The 15,099-nt window shown below is 44.5% G+C and overlaps 1 protein-coding gene across 1 annotated transcript in view; it reads right to left on the bottom strand.

The window, feature by feature from the left end:
• The window catches only part of LOC109870120 (vesicle-fusing ATPase), a 48,568-nt gene that overhangs the window by 14,877 nt on the left and 18,592 nt on the right, over positions 1 to 15,099 (bottom strand). The window contains exons 4-9 of the mRNA XM_020460472.2: positions 13,783 to 13,822; positions 11,270 to 11,436; positions 10,781 to 10,888; positions 10,411 to 10,486; positions 7,448 to 7,603; positions 3,664 to 3,863 (exon numbers count right to left, since the gene is read on the bottom strand). Coding sequence (XP_020316061.1) covers positions 3,664 to 3,863; positions 7,448 to 7,603; positions 10,411 to 10,486; positions 10,781 to 10,888; positions 11,270 to 11,436; positions 13,783 to 13,822 — 747 coding nt within the window. The remainder of the gene's footprint in view (positions 1 to 3,663; positions 3,864 to 7,447; positions 7,604 to 10,410; positions 10,487 to 10,780; positions 10,889 to 11,269; positions 11,437 to 13,782; positions 13,823 to 15,099) is intronic.

Raw genomic sequence — 15,099 nt, forward strand, 5'->3', positions numbered from 1 at the left:
TAATAGTGTGTTATATGTGGAAATGCGTTCGTATTATATATTTTTTTGTATTTTAATGTCTTTAAGGACTCTTGGAAGATTAGTCCAAATGGGGACTAAAAGAGATCCAAATCAAATCAAATGAGCTGAAATAAAAGATCCCAGACATTTTCCATATGCACAAAAAGCACATTTCTCTCAAATGTTGTGCACACATTTGTTTACATTCCTGTTAGAGCATTTCTCCATTGCCAAGACAATCCACCTGAAAGGTGTGGCATGTCAAGAAGCTGATTAAACATCATGATCATTACACAGGTGCAACTTGTGCTGGGGACAATAAAAGGCCACTCTAAAATGTGCAGTTTTGTCACAGATGTCTCAAGTTGAGGGAGCATGCAAATTGCATGCTGACTGCAGGAATGTCCACCAGAGTTGTTGCCATAAAATTTAATGTTAATTTCTACCATAAGCCTTTTCAATGTCGTTTTAGAGAATTTGGCAGTACACCCAACCGGCGTCACAACCGCAGACCACGCCAGCCCAGGACCTCCACATTCGGCTTCTTCACCTGCGGGATCATCTGAGACCCATCCACCTGGACAGTTGAAACTGTTGGCTTGCACAACCGAAGAATTTCTGAACAAACTGTCAGAAGCCGTTTCAGGGAAGTTCATCTGCGTGTTTGATCGTTCTCACCAGGGTCTTGACCTGACTGCAGTTCGGCGTCATAACCAACTTCAGTGGGCAAATGCTCATCTTTGATAGCTATTGGCAAGCTGGGTAAGTGTGCTCTTCACGGATGAATCCATGTTTCAAATGTACCTGGCAGATGACGTTGTGTGGGTGAGCGATGTTCTGATGTGAACAGTGCCCCAACGTTGACAAGGTGATAGTGGGGTTATGGTATGGGCAGGCATAAGCTACGGTCAACAAACACAATTGCATTTTATTTGATGGTAATTTCAATGCACAGAGATAACGTGACGGGATCCTGAGACCCCATGTCGCAAGGATCTGTACACAATTCCTGGAAGCTGAAAATGTCCCAGTTCTTCCATGGCCTGCATACTCACCAGACATGTCACCCATTGAGCATGTTTGGGATGATCTGGATCGACGTCTACGACAACGTGTTCCAACCAATATCCAGAAACTTCGCACATCCATTGAAGAGGAGTGGGACAACATTCCACAGTCGACAATCAACAGCCTGATCAACTCAACACAAAGGAGATGTGTCGCACTGCATGAGTCACATGGTGGTCATACCAGATACTGATCCACGCCATTACATTTTTCTGTATTCTCAGTCATGTGGAATCCATATATACTGCAAAAAGTAAATAAAGGGAACACTAAAATAACACATCCTAGATCTGAATGAATGAAATATTCTTATTAAATACTTTTTTCTTTACATAGTTGAATGTGCTGACAACAAAATCACACAAAAAATATTAATGGAAATCACATTTATCAACCCATGGAGGTCTGGATTTGGAGTCACACTCAAAATTAAAGTGGAAAACCACACTACAGGCTGATCCAACTGATGTAATGTCCTTAAAACAAGTCAAAATGAGGCTCAGTAGTGTGTGGCGCCTCCACGTGCCTGTATGACCTCCCTACAATGCCTGGGCATGCTCCTGATGAGGTGGCGGATGGTCTCCTGAGGGATCTCCTCCTAGATCTGGACTAAAGCATCCGCTAACTCCTGGACAGTCTGTGGTGCAACGTGGTGTTGGTGGATGGAGCGGGACATGATGTCCCAGATGTGCTCAATTGGATTCAGGTCTGGGGAATGGGCAGGCCAGTCCATAGCATCGATGCCTTCCTCTTGCAGGAACTGCTGACACTCCAGCCACATGAGGTCTAGCATTGTTTTGCATTAGGAGGAACCCAGGGCCAACCGCATATGGTCTCACAAGGGGTCTGAGGATCTCATCTCGGTACCTAATGGCAGTCAGGCTACCTCTGGCGAGCACATGGAGGGCTGTGCGGCCCCCCCAAAGAAATGCCACCCCACACCATGACTGACCCACCTGCCAAACCGGTCATGCTGGAGGATGTTGCAGGCAGCAGAACGTTCTCCACGTCTGTCACATGTGCTCAGTGTGAACCTGCTTTCATCTGTGAAGAGCACAGGGCGCCAGTGGCGAATTTTCCAATCTTGGTGTTCTCTAGCAAATGCCAAACGTCCTGCACGGTGTTGGGCTGTAAGCACAACCCCCACCTGTGGACGTCGGGCCCTCATACCACCCTCATGGCGTCTGTTTATGACCGTTTGAGCAGACACATGCACATTTGTGGCCTGCTGGAGGTAATTTTGCAGGGCTCTGGCAGTGCTCCTCCTTGCACAAAGGCGGAGGTAGCGGTCCTGCTGCTGGGTTGTTGCCCTCCTACGGCCTCCTCCACGTCTCCTGATGTACTGGCCTGTCTCCTGGTAGCGCCTCCATGCTCTGGACACTACGCTGACAGACACAGCAAACCTTCTTGCCACAGCTCGCATTGATGTGCCATCCTGGATGAGCTGCACTACCTGAGCCACTTGTGTGGGTTGTAGACTCCGTCTCATGCTACCACTAGAGTGAAAGCACCGCCAGCATTCAAAAGTGACCAAAACATCAGCCAGGAAGTATAGGAACTGAGAAGTGGTCTGTGGTCGCCACCTGCAGAACCAATCCTTTATTGGGGGTGTCTTGCTAATTGCCTATAATTTCCACCTGTTGTCTATTCCATTTGCACAACAGCATGTGAAATTTATTGTCAATCAGTGTTGCTTCCTAAGTGGACAGTTTGATTTCACAGAAGTGTGATTGACTTAGAGTTACATTGTGTTGTATAAGTGTTCCCTTTATTTTTTTGAGCAGTGTATTAGGGCCTAAGGAATTGATTTAAACTGACTGATGTCCTTGTATGAACTGTACAATATTTGAAATTGTTGCGTTTACATTTTTGTTCAGTGTAGAATGTCAACCCCTCAAACCCATGGCTATTCTGGGCTAAATTCTCTTTGGTGTGACATGAGTGAAAACTAAAAACCTTTCAAAGTCTCTTCATCCTCCCTCTGCTATGGCATGGAGGGACAGAGTCTGCCCAAACAGAGAAAAAGTGAGTGAGTGACCAAAAACTAGAGATAGCGAGAGCAGAGTGGGGGTTTTCCGTCCATCTCTGGCCCTGTCAGTCTCCAGACGTAGCATTTAAAGCAGGTGAGGAGCTGGGCTTATTATGGGCTAGGTGAGAGAGGGAGGGCAGGGTTCGAGATAACCCAGCACCTCATTAGGTGGTGAAGAGTGAGGCTGTCACTGTCACACAGTCATCACTACGGGTGTTCAATACACAACTGCCCCCTCCCGGTATGGAGAAACCCAATGACTTTACCACCGTTATTATTACTAATATGCCTCCTTAAAAAGGGCAAATCAATCTTCTCCAGAAGACATTTTCTTCTCTGTGTGGATTTGTGTGATGCTTATCTTTGGTTCGTAGGCTGCATATTGGCCTCGGGGTAAGGAATCCTTTTAGTCTGACATCTATTTCATTGACTTATCAGGTATGTTATGCTTGATAACCACAGGAGTAATTGCAATGAAGGTACTGGGTGTATTTACTGGTGTGTGCGCGCATGGCTCTTAAGAGTTTTCATGCATGTTACAGAGTACGCCTGCGTGTCCCTCTCACCCTCTTTTGCTCGTCCTCTGCGTCGGCGAACAGCTTCCTGATGTTGGCCTCGGACTCTCCCACGTACTTGTTGAGAATCTCGGGGCCGTTGACCACCTTCGGCTCGCGGGCGTTCAGCATCTTCCCAATCTGCCTGGCCATCAGAGTCTTACCGCAGCCAGGAGGCCCGAACAACAGGATGCCCTTCACATGCTTACAACCTGCAGGGGAGGGATGCCGTCCAAAATTTTATAAAATCGAATGGTTTAGGTGCGTCACGATCCTATCAGTTGGTGAGAAAAGCCCTTAGGCCACTGTAGCACTCTACGCTAAGTACACTTCCATGTGCTATATCTACAATGCATTGTATGAGGTGACTTTTGCCTTTACGTAATTGTCTGATCTCATCTCTAATTCATACATAGATACCAGAATATTAAAAATCCCCAAGGTACTCAAACTTCACAGGTTCAATTTGGGAAAATGAGGCGGAAAAACGAGATGAAAAAGCCTAGATTTACTTGACTCTGATGTGTTTCAATACAAGTGGACTCTGAAGTCGTGTTATTGGACCCAACCAATTTGGAGCAGTGTTGGGTCTCGATTGAAAACCAGACTGTGTTGGTCCTGTCGTAGCTTATTGCAACTGTTCAGTGAAATTTGCTCCACACTCATTGAGAGGCCAGAGATAAAAGTCAGCCCTCCCATTTAGACCTGCTGAAGGGAAGACAGTTAGGGGTAGTGAGGAGGGGCTCCAGGTAAAGCATTGCAGTATTTGTGTGTTTGTGTGTGTGACCCCTTGCTGTCTGCCCGACCTTTGCGAGAACGTGGGGAGACATGGAGGGAGTGAAAGGCCACACACACACACACCCTAGGATCAACTCTATCAACACCTGCCACCCTTGACACTCCCCAATTACACCCTCACCTTTAGATTCTCGTCTATCAGGGCTCGTCATCTCATTAGACCATCCAGCTGTACACAGCCAGGGGCCAACTCCTGCACACCGTAGCACCCAGAAGTCCCACTTAAAGAGATACTTCAAGATTTTGGCCATGGAGCCCTTTATCTACTTCCCCGGAGCCAGATGAACTTGTTTGAACCACTTTTATGAAATAACACATATGGAATCATGTAGTAAGCAAAAAATATGTTAAATTCAGATTCTTTAAAGTAGCCACCCTTTGCCTTGATGACAGCTTTGCACACTCTTGGCATTCTCTCAACCACCTTCATGAGGAATGCTTTTCCAACAGTTTTGAAGGAGTTCCTATATGCTGAGCACTTGTTGGCTGCTTTTCCTTCACTCTGCAGTCCAACTCATCCTAATTGTGGCGGCCAGGTCATCACTCTCTTTCTTTCTTGGTCAAATAGCCCTTACACAGGCTGGAGGTGTGTTTTTGGGTCATTGTCCGGTTAAAAAACAAATTATCTTCCCGGTAAGCGAAAACCAGGTGGGTTGGCGTATCGGTGCAGAATGCTGTAGCCATGCTGGTTTAAGTGTGCCTTGAATACTAAATAAATATACCATGAAGTCCAAGGAACTGTCCGTAGATCTCCGAGATAGAATTGCGAGGTGGAATATATCTGGGGAAGGGTATAAAACAATTTCCAGAGAGTGTTGAAAGTTTACAAGAGCACAGCAGTCGCCATCATTGGAAAATGGAACACATTTTCCCCGACCAATCTAAGCAACCGGGCAAGAAGGACCTTGGTCAGGGAGGTGACCAACGACCACTCTGTAGTTCTGTCAGAGTTTCTTGGCTGAGTTGAGAGATCCTGCCAGGACAACGGTCTCTACAGCACGTCACCAATCTGGGCTTTATGGGAGAGTGGCCAGACGGAAGCCACTCCTGAGATAAAAAGGCACGACTGGAGTTTGAAAAAAAAAGGCATGTGAAAGACTGAGCATAAGGCAAAAGATTCTGTGGTCTGATGAGACAAATTTAACTCTTTGGCCTTAATGCAAAGTACCATGTTTGGAGAAAACGCCGTCCCTACCTTGAAGCGCAGTAGTGGCAGCATCATGCTATGGGGATGCTTTTCAGCAGCAGGGGCTTTGAGACTGGTAAGGCTAGAGGGAACAATGCATGGAGCCAAAGACAGGCAAATCCTTTGAGAGAACCTGCTTCAGAGTGCAAACGACCTAAGACAATGGCCCCAAGCATACAGCCAAAGCAATGCTGGAAAGGCTTCAGAACAAGAATGTGAAAGTCCTTGAGTGGCGCAGCCAAAGCTCAGATTTGAATCCTATTGAAAATCTGTGGAAAGACTTGAAGATTGCTGATCATCGCTACTCCCCATATAACTTAACACAGCCTGAAAAAAGTCTGCCAGGAAGAATGGGAGAAAATCCCCAAAACCAGATGTGCAAAGCTGATAGAGCCATACCCATGGCGACTCAAAGCTGTAAATCGCTGCTTCTACAAAGTATTGACTCAACTGAGATATTTCTGAATTTCATTTTTAATACATTTGCAAACATGTGTCCACTTTGTCATTATGGGTTATTGTGTGTGGATAGGTGAGAAAAATCAATCAATTGATTTTGAATTCAGGCTGTAACAACAAAATGTGGAATAAGTCAAAGGGTATGACTGCTTTCTTAAGGCACTGCACCACTAAGTTTCGACATACTAGGGACAAAGACATAAAAATGGTATCCATGAGTTCATCTGACTCTGGGGAAGTAGATAAAGGGCCTCGCTGCCAAAATCCCGACGTATCAGGCCCTCTCAAACTGGACGCCATGAGGATAGGACTGGGGCTCTGTGTGTGTGTGTGTGTGTGTGTGTGTGTGTGTGTGTGTGTGTGTGTGTGTGTGAGAGAGTGTAGAGTGTGAGAGTGAGAGTTTGTGTGTGTTTGCGTGTGTGCAGAAGAGCACCTAACTTGCTTTCACTATGAGCCATCATTTAGCGATGGGAATCAGCATTGTAATTTGAGACATGTCAAACAACTATTTACGAGTGTACGCTTTGGGGGGGGGGGGGGGGGGGGGAGGCCTGTGTCATAACTCACTCACTGACGACTGAGAGCGGCATCCTGAGAGGACACTGCATTGTCTGTCCAATGATGGAAGACCTCTTGGGCCTAACCGTGGGAGTCAGACAACGATTTATTTTTCAATAACTAGTTTCAGTCCAGGGTGCAGTAGTATTGTCAAACAAATAGAAAAGATTGACACCACTACATTGTCAGTCCAATAATATTATTCCCATTGGGTCCATTTGTTAGAGTTTCTTCCCCGAAAATAGTCTGACGTGTTTGTCACAATGTGCAGTACTGGTCTGAGAATCAATGCCATTTGAACACAGAGGCTTATTCATGTCATGGTGTTCCTTCCAGAGACTGATTGAGTGATTTGTTTTGGCAGGCAGCCCCCCCACCCCCCCCCCCCCCTCCTCACAGTGGCGAATGGTTCGGCCTGTCTAACACTAGGCTGGAACACAGGCTCCCTGGGACCTCGAAAAGTGGTTACCGGGGGGATGTGGTGGGAGACAAATACACATAGTGTGAGCTATAAAAAGAACGAGAGAAGGAAAGCACTAGAAAGAGAGCGAAAAGAACACGTGTGTAAGACAACAGGCATGTGAAAGTACGAGTGAATAAGATGGATTGAGTGAAAGTCGAGAAAGAGAAACTTCTGTTGAGAAAAATATGGATGAAGAGAAAGAGACACCAAGAGAGAGGAAGAGTGCGAAAGAAAGAAAGTGCGTGTGAAAGAGCGAGAGAAAGAGAGAGAGTGCGAAAGAGAGAACGCAAAAGAGAGGCAGAGACCGAGAGAAGGATAGAGAAGAAGCTCACCCATCTGCTCCACAATGTCTGGAGGGAAGACTCGGGAGGCGAAGGCCCTACGGAAGATGTCGGAGAACTCTTTGTCCAGGCCACCGATGCCCATGCGCTCAAAGTTCCAGTCTGGGTTGATGATAGACTGGCGAGACTCTCTGGTCTTAGACTTCCCTGTAGGTGACACAGACACAGTTACAAACATACAGTGCATTCTGGAAGTATTCAGGCCCAAAACTTTTTCCACATTTTGTTACAGCCTTATTCTAAAATGGATTTAAAATTGTTTTTTCAACTCATCAATCCACACCCCACACAACCCCAAAATGACAAAGCAAAAACAGTTTATTTTTTATGAATGTTAACTAATATCCAAAACTTAAATATCACATTTATATAAGTATTCAGACACTTTACTCAGTACTTTGTCGAAACACCTTTGGCAGCGATTACAGCCTGGAGTCTTCTTGGGTATGACACACCTGTATTTGGAGAGTTTCTCCCTTTCTTCTCAAACTCTGTCAGGTTGGATGGGGAGCGTTGCTGCACAGCTTTTTTTCAGGTCTAAACCAGAGATGTTAGATCGGGTTCAAGTCCGGTCTCTGGCTGGGCCACTCAAGTACATTCAGAGACTTGTCCCGGAGCCACTGCTGCATTGTCTTGGCTGTGTGCTTTGGGTCGTTGTCCTGTTGAAAGGTGAACCTTAGCCCTAGTCTGAGGTATTGAGCGCTCTGGAGCAGGTTTTCATCAAGGATCTCTCTGTACTTTGCTCCATTCATCTTTGCCTCGATCCTGACAAGTCTCCCAGTCCCTGCCGCTGAGAAACATCCCCACAGCATAATGCTAACACCACCATGCTTCACCATAGGGATGGTGCCAGGTTTCCTCCAGACGTGATGCTTGGCATTCAGGAGATAGGGCGGCGCACAATTGGCCCAGCATTGTCCGGATTAGGGGAGGGTTTGACTTGCTGACTTGCCTAGTTAAATAAAGGTTAAATAAATGCAAAAAATATATTTCAATCTTGTTTTCATCAGACCAGAGAATCTTGTTTCTCATGGTCTGAGTCCATTAGGTGCCTTTTGGCAAACCAAGCAGGCTGTCATGTGCCTTTTACTGAGGAGTGGCTTCCATCTGGCCACTACCAGGAAAGGCCTGATTGGTGGAGTAATGCAGAAATGGTTGTTCTTCTGGATGGTTCTCCCATCTCCACAGAGGAACTCTGGAGCTCTGTCAGAGTGACCATCGGTTTCTTGGTCACCTCCCTGACCAAGGCCCTTCTCCCTCGATTGCTCAGTTTGGCCAGGTAGCCAGCTCTGGGAAGTCTTGGTGATTCCAAACTTTTTCCATTTAAGAATGATGGAGGCCACTGTGTTGTTGGGGACCTTTAATGTTGCAGACATTTTTTGGAACCCTTCCCCAGATCTGTGCCTCAACACAATCCTGTCTCGGAGCTCTACGGACAATTCCTTCGACCACATGGCTTGGTTTTTGCGCTGACATCCACTGTCAACCGTGGGACTTTAAATAGACAGGTGTGTGCCTTTCCAAATCATGTCCAAATCAATTAAATTTACCACAGGTGGACTCCAATCAAGTTGTACAAACATCTCAAGGATGATCAATGGAAACAGGATGCACCCTTAGGTCAATTTCAAGTCTCACAGCAAAGGGTCTGAATACTTATGTAAATAAGATATGTTTTTATTTTTAATACATTTGCAGAAATTTCTGAAAACCCGTTTTCGCTTTGTCGTTATGGGGTATTCTGTGCAGATTGAGGACAATGTTTTTGTTAAATCGATTTTAGAATGAGGCTGTAACGTAACACAATGTGGAAAAGGAGAAGGGGTCTGAATACTTTCAGAATAAACACTACATGTGCAGACCAGCTGGCTGGAGTGTTTACGGACATATTCAATCTCTCCCTATGACAGTCTGCTGTCCACATATGCATCAAGATGGCCACCATTGTTCCTCTACCCGCATTTCTAAAAACCTGTTTTCACTTTGTCATTATGGGGTATTGTGTGTAGATTGCAAAGGATCTCTTTTATAATAAGGCTGTAAAGTAACATGTGAAAAGGGGTTTGAATTCTTTCCGAAGGCACTGTACATAGAGGGAAAAATGTAATATATTATTATAATAATAAAAAATGGCATTTACAAGATGTTTTTATCCAAGGCCAATTACAGTTGAAAGGCTGGTCAAGGCTCAGACGGATTACCAGGACATGTACTCAAAAGCATGTATATAGCGTCGTTATTGTTGTCATTTTCTTGTGTTCATTTTTTAAACTTTAATTTAGTAAAAAAAATCTTAACTCTATTTCTTGAACTGCATTGTTGGTTAAGGGCTTGTAAGTAAGCATTTCATGGTAAGGTCCTGTTGAAGTCGGGCGCATGTGACAAATACAATTTGATTTGAAACCTGGCACTAGTGACAACTCTTAGCTCATAGACAGGGGAACGGTGTAAAGCTTTTAATGCATTAACTAAATATTCCATCAATGACATAAAGAAAAGTACTTTGCCATTTTTTTTCCAATGTTCTTTCCTCTCTAGGGTCATCTTGAATTTCATCACTCAAAACTTCTGAGAGCAAGATTAAAGGCCAACAAACTGTGGACAGGGTGCCACCTTGTGGCGGTATTGGGTAACAACAAGCACATGCCACAAATGGATCAAGTCAGTCAGGGCGGTTTAGCGTGTGGTATATTGAGGCCGAATGTCACTTAGTTTAGCCTTGTAAGCAAACCTACTTTTACTTTAAATTACACAAATCTCAAGCCTTAGTAATTCAAATTGTATTATGCTGAGGAACACGATTTGAGCACATCAACCTGTCAGATATATATGACCCTGATTTACACATACTGTAATGGATTGAGACTAAATCGATGTGCTGTAGTCACGTAATACAAGACAGCGTCACACATGGCCAGTTTTCTGCATCGGAGCGAGCCAGGGACGACACTTACCAATGAGGGTAAGAGAAGAGCTCTCGGCCTTCTCAAAAACCACCTGGCTGTTTCCCAGCAACAAGCCAATGTCAATCTGTATAGACCACAGAGACAGAAGACAGTTAGGAGTGAGTAGATGGTGGACAGAGAATTGTGCCCATTCTTCACGAGAATTTACGTTACCATCAAGCACCTTGGGTGTGACTTCACCGCGTTATATAAACTATAACTACTGTATAGCTAGTTTAACTAGATTACTACTGTAACAACGATTAGTTCAAGTGTATGAACATTACTATGTAATGTAAAGTATATTAATCATATATAAATGGTATATCTAATGGTGATAATCGAGGTCCTAAGGTAGGTTGATTGGTGCTCTAGATACCTTGTGCTTCTTCCCAGAGCCTGCTTCTCCCTTGAGGATGCTTGGGTCCATGGCTTCAATGTCTTTTATCAGCAGGCCAAACAGCTTGTCACAGAAACTAAACACCAGCTAGAGACATCAAGAAAGAGGAAGAGTGGACAACGTTAGAAGGTTAGAATAACGTAAAGCGTCATCAGCATGCAGAACACAAATACAAAAGCGTGGCAACTTGGCACAATCTAAGAATACAACAAAAATGTTTGTGCTATTAAATCATTTGAGTTCGCTCCATGCTACCCCTCAACCTAAAGCCAAGAGTACGACAAAGTCAGCCCATGTTAATGATCCACAGTCAGTTTTGCCACTTTGCAATGGTTAAGCTGATCCTAGATCGGTTTCTACGGGTCAACTTCTACCAAGAGCCTCAAGACCACCAAAGTCTTCTAAGAGGTACGCAAGTAACCCCACCCTGTCACCCCAGCGTCCTTCTATAGGTTACAGTTCCCGTACCTGCTGGCCCGTACTGAAGGCCTGGCTGTTGAAGTGCTGGATGAACTCTGCAGCCATCTTGTCTGAGTCGTATTGGCTGCTGTCCACACTCTTCTTCTGCAGGAAATCAATCTCCACCATCATAGTGCCCACACACTGCTTGGACTTGTCAAAGTTGTAGTTGGTCACTACATGGAAAGGAAACATAGCAGAAGAGTAGCCCGGTAGCTTTTCACCCCTTTACTCCGTTTTCATTTTCAAGTACAATGTCAAAAGTCTGATCGGTGTTCATTTGTAGTACCTTGCTCAATAGTGCTATTCACTTTGCAGCATATTCCATGAACAACCTAGTCAAGGACAAACACCTTTAGCATCATTGTTTTCTAATGGATTTTGCATATTGAATCACTTGGTTCAATAATGCAATGACCACGTGAACGGCACACTAACACGTTACAGCGAGTTCAAACAGGCCTCTGTTGTTCAGGACCTCACACCTGAGAGAGCGCAGTTTGCAACACAGGGCTGCATTTGATGAAGGAACTAGCTGTTCTTTCAACATCTGTTCACAGCCACCTAAGCAGTACCGTAATTATGCAAATTAGCCAATTACCAGCTCTATTCCAGATCAAGATGTCTTTACATAGTGACACTTTGCTAATAACACTTTCAGAGGGGCATATTTCAAATAATATTATGCTGTTATCCTAGGCAGAGCTAGTCTGGTCCCATACTACATGTATGGATGACAACAACACATGTTTGGCTTGACAAAGAACGGACAGAGAGGAGTTGGCCAAAGTTCTAAACAGATCTGGACCACCAGGATAAAAATAAAAAAAGGCTCTGCGGGGGTCAATCAGTCTTCCGCAGTGGCCGTATACCATTTACTGCCATGCGGCCTCCGCTCAAGTCAGAGCATTCATGCTTCCTGCGCTTCGCGGAGCAGAGCTGTTGTGAACGATGTAAGGCAGAGCTATAGGACTTAGGCTATTACCGCAAGCATCGTCGCTATAGATATTATCAGACAATGGGTGTATACTGGCTAGGGCTTTGATAACCTGGCCGAGCTTCAAGACCACCACGATCTCTGAAGCGATCCATGTGCTAGATCAATCACTTCCCCTCCACCACCCCCTCACTGCATCCACATAGATCACATCTATATGGGTGGCCAGACCCTCCTGAAACTATGGGTGTTTCTCAATATGCATACTACCGTGCTCCACACTCATGTTCGGATTGCATTCTCAGAAGACGTTCTCTTGAGGACGAGAGGGTGGAGAACGCATAAAACACTCGCCCCTACTGTATTACCTCACACTGCACCTCCCCATTCACTGAACCTTCTTCCAGCGAGGACAATTGCAACAATAGAGACTTAACAACATACACAAAGCAAAAGGTTTTCCATCATAATTGTCAGCTAACTATCTGTGAATCGTAATGATCTAGCTAGCCAGCTTGTTAGAAATGACCTAAAACTAAATGTTGTGCAAGGTAGATGTCCATTCTTTGTGGGTAGCTAGCTGCTAATTGTTCGTGGCTGACAGACTACGCACACTACAGTGGGTATGTGTGTCACGCTTACACGGAGTGTACAAAACATTAGGAACACTTCCTGAAAATTGAGTTGCACCCCCTTTTTTCCCACAGAACAGCCTCAATTCATCGGGGCATGGACTCTACAAGGTGTCGAAAGTGTCGCACAGGGCTGCTAGCCCATGGTGACTCCAATGTTTCACACAGTTGTGGGAAGCATTGGCGTCAACATGGGCCAGCATCCCTGTGGAACACTATCGACACCTTGGAGTTCATGCCCCGATTTCCAAATGTTTTACCTGGGCCAATTGAGATTCAGAAACTCTATATCCTTGGCTACTCCATTCAAAATACGTACATCAGAGAAGTGCCCTCCATGCTCCGTTTCGCAAAACTTGATTTTAACTCATACTCCGACCCTCCCATGCTCCAATTTGCGTGCTCGGAGCACGGTAGCATGGCTGTTGAGAAACAACCTATAAATCCAAATCAACAGGCTGGGGGTGGCATTTGATGCTCTATCACTGCAGCAAAGGACCATGGGATAATTGGCATTGCTCTGGCAGAGGGGAAATATCTCTAAAACCTTTAGAGTGAAACATGATTAAGTTACAGGGTTTTTGTTAGAGAGATGTTGGGGTTTTATTGTCAAAACCAAGCTTTTATAGAAGATACAGACCATAGCTAGCCATTTATTTTTTTAGTCAGAACAAATTCATATTTACAATGACGGCCTAGGAACAGTGGGTTAACGGCCATGTTCGGCGGCAGAACAACAGCTTTTTTTACCTTGTCAGTTCGGGATTTGATCTAGCAACCTTTCATATACTGGTCCAATACTCTAACCACTTGGCTACCTGCCGCCCCATCTGGTGGCTAATGATAGGACAGCAGTTATACAATGGCAATCAATGAGAAGAATTCAGAGAGAGACTGCACTTTGTCTTCCTGCATTCACCTCACAGTTCAATACCATCATGTTTTAGTCTTACCTTCCACATCCTGACCAATGGAAAGGCCTGCCCATTTTCTCTGGGAAAACAAGTAATGTATCCTAGTCAGTGTACAGTTCACACATTTCATTTGTATTAACTATGCAAACAAAGACCATATAAAAAAGGGCATCACTATCTATAGAATCCAGTTGCCCAGCAACAAGGTACAAACAGGCTCAGGAAAAAGAGACATTCTAACATACAGTACCAGTCAAACGAATGGACACACCTACTCATTCAAGGGTTCTTTATTTTTACTATGTTCTACATTGTAAAATAATAGTGAAGACATCAAAATTATGAAATAACACATGGAATCACATAGTAACCAAAATATATTTTATATTCTTCAAAGTAGCTACTCTTTGCTTTGATCACAGCTTTGCACACTTGGCATTCTCTCAACCAGCTTCCTGGAATGCATTTCAATTAACAGGTGTGCCGCCTTAAAAGTTCATTTGTGGAATTTCTTTCCTTCTTAATGCGTTTGCGCTAATAAGTTGTTTTGTGACATGGTAGGGGTGGTATACAGAAGATAGCCCTATTTGGTAAAAGACCAAGTCCATATCATGGCAAGAACAGCTCAAATGAGGAAAGAGAAACGACAGTCCATCATTACTTTAAGATATGAAGGTCATTCAACCCGGAACACTTCAAGAACTTTTAAAGTTTCTTCAAATGCAGTCACAAAAACCATCAAGCACTATGATGAAACTGGCTCTCATGAACGCCACAGGAAAGGAAGACCCAGAGTTACTTCTGCTGCAGAGTTAATTAGACTTAACAGCCTCAGAAATTGCAGCCCAAATAAATGCTTCAGAGTTCAAGTAACAGACACATCTCAACATCAATTGTTCAGGAGACTGCGTGAATCAGGCCTTCATGGTCGAATTGCTGTAAAGAAACCACTACTGAAGGACACCATTAAGAAGAAGAGACTTGCTTGGGCCAAGAAATAAGAGCAATGGACATTAGACCGGTGGAAATCAGTCCTTTGGTCTGGAGTCCAAATTTGCGATGTTTGGTTCCAACAAGTGTGTCTTTGTGACGCAGAGTAGGTGAACAAATTATCTCCGCATGTGTGGTTCCCACCGTGAAGCATGGAGGTGGTGTGATGGTGCTTTGCTGGTGACACTGTCAGTGATTTATTTAGAATTCATGGCACACTTAACAAGCATGGCAACCATAGCAATACACCATCCAATCAGGTTTGTGCTTAGTGGGACGATCATTTGTTTTTCAACAGGACAATGACCCAACACACCTCCAGGGGTGTGTAAGGGCTATTTGACCAAGAATGAGAGTGATTAAGTG

This window comes from Oncorhynchus kisutch, linkage group LG25, assembly GCF_002021735.2.
Source record: "Oncorhynchus kisutch isolate 150728-3 linkage group LG25, Okis_V2, whole genome shotgun sequence".
Lineage (NCBI taxonomy): Eukaryota > Metazoa > Chordata > Actinopteri > Salmoniformes > Salmonidae > Oncorhynchus > Oncorhynchus kisutch.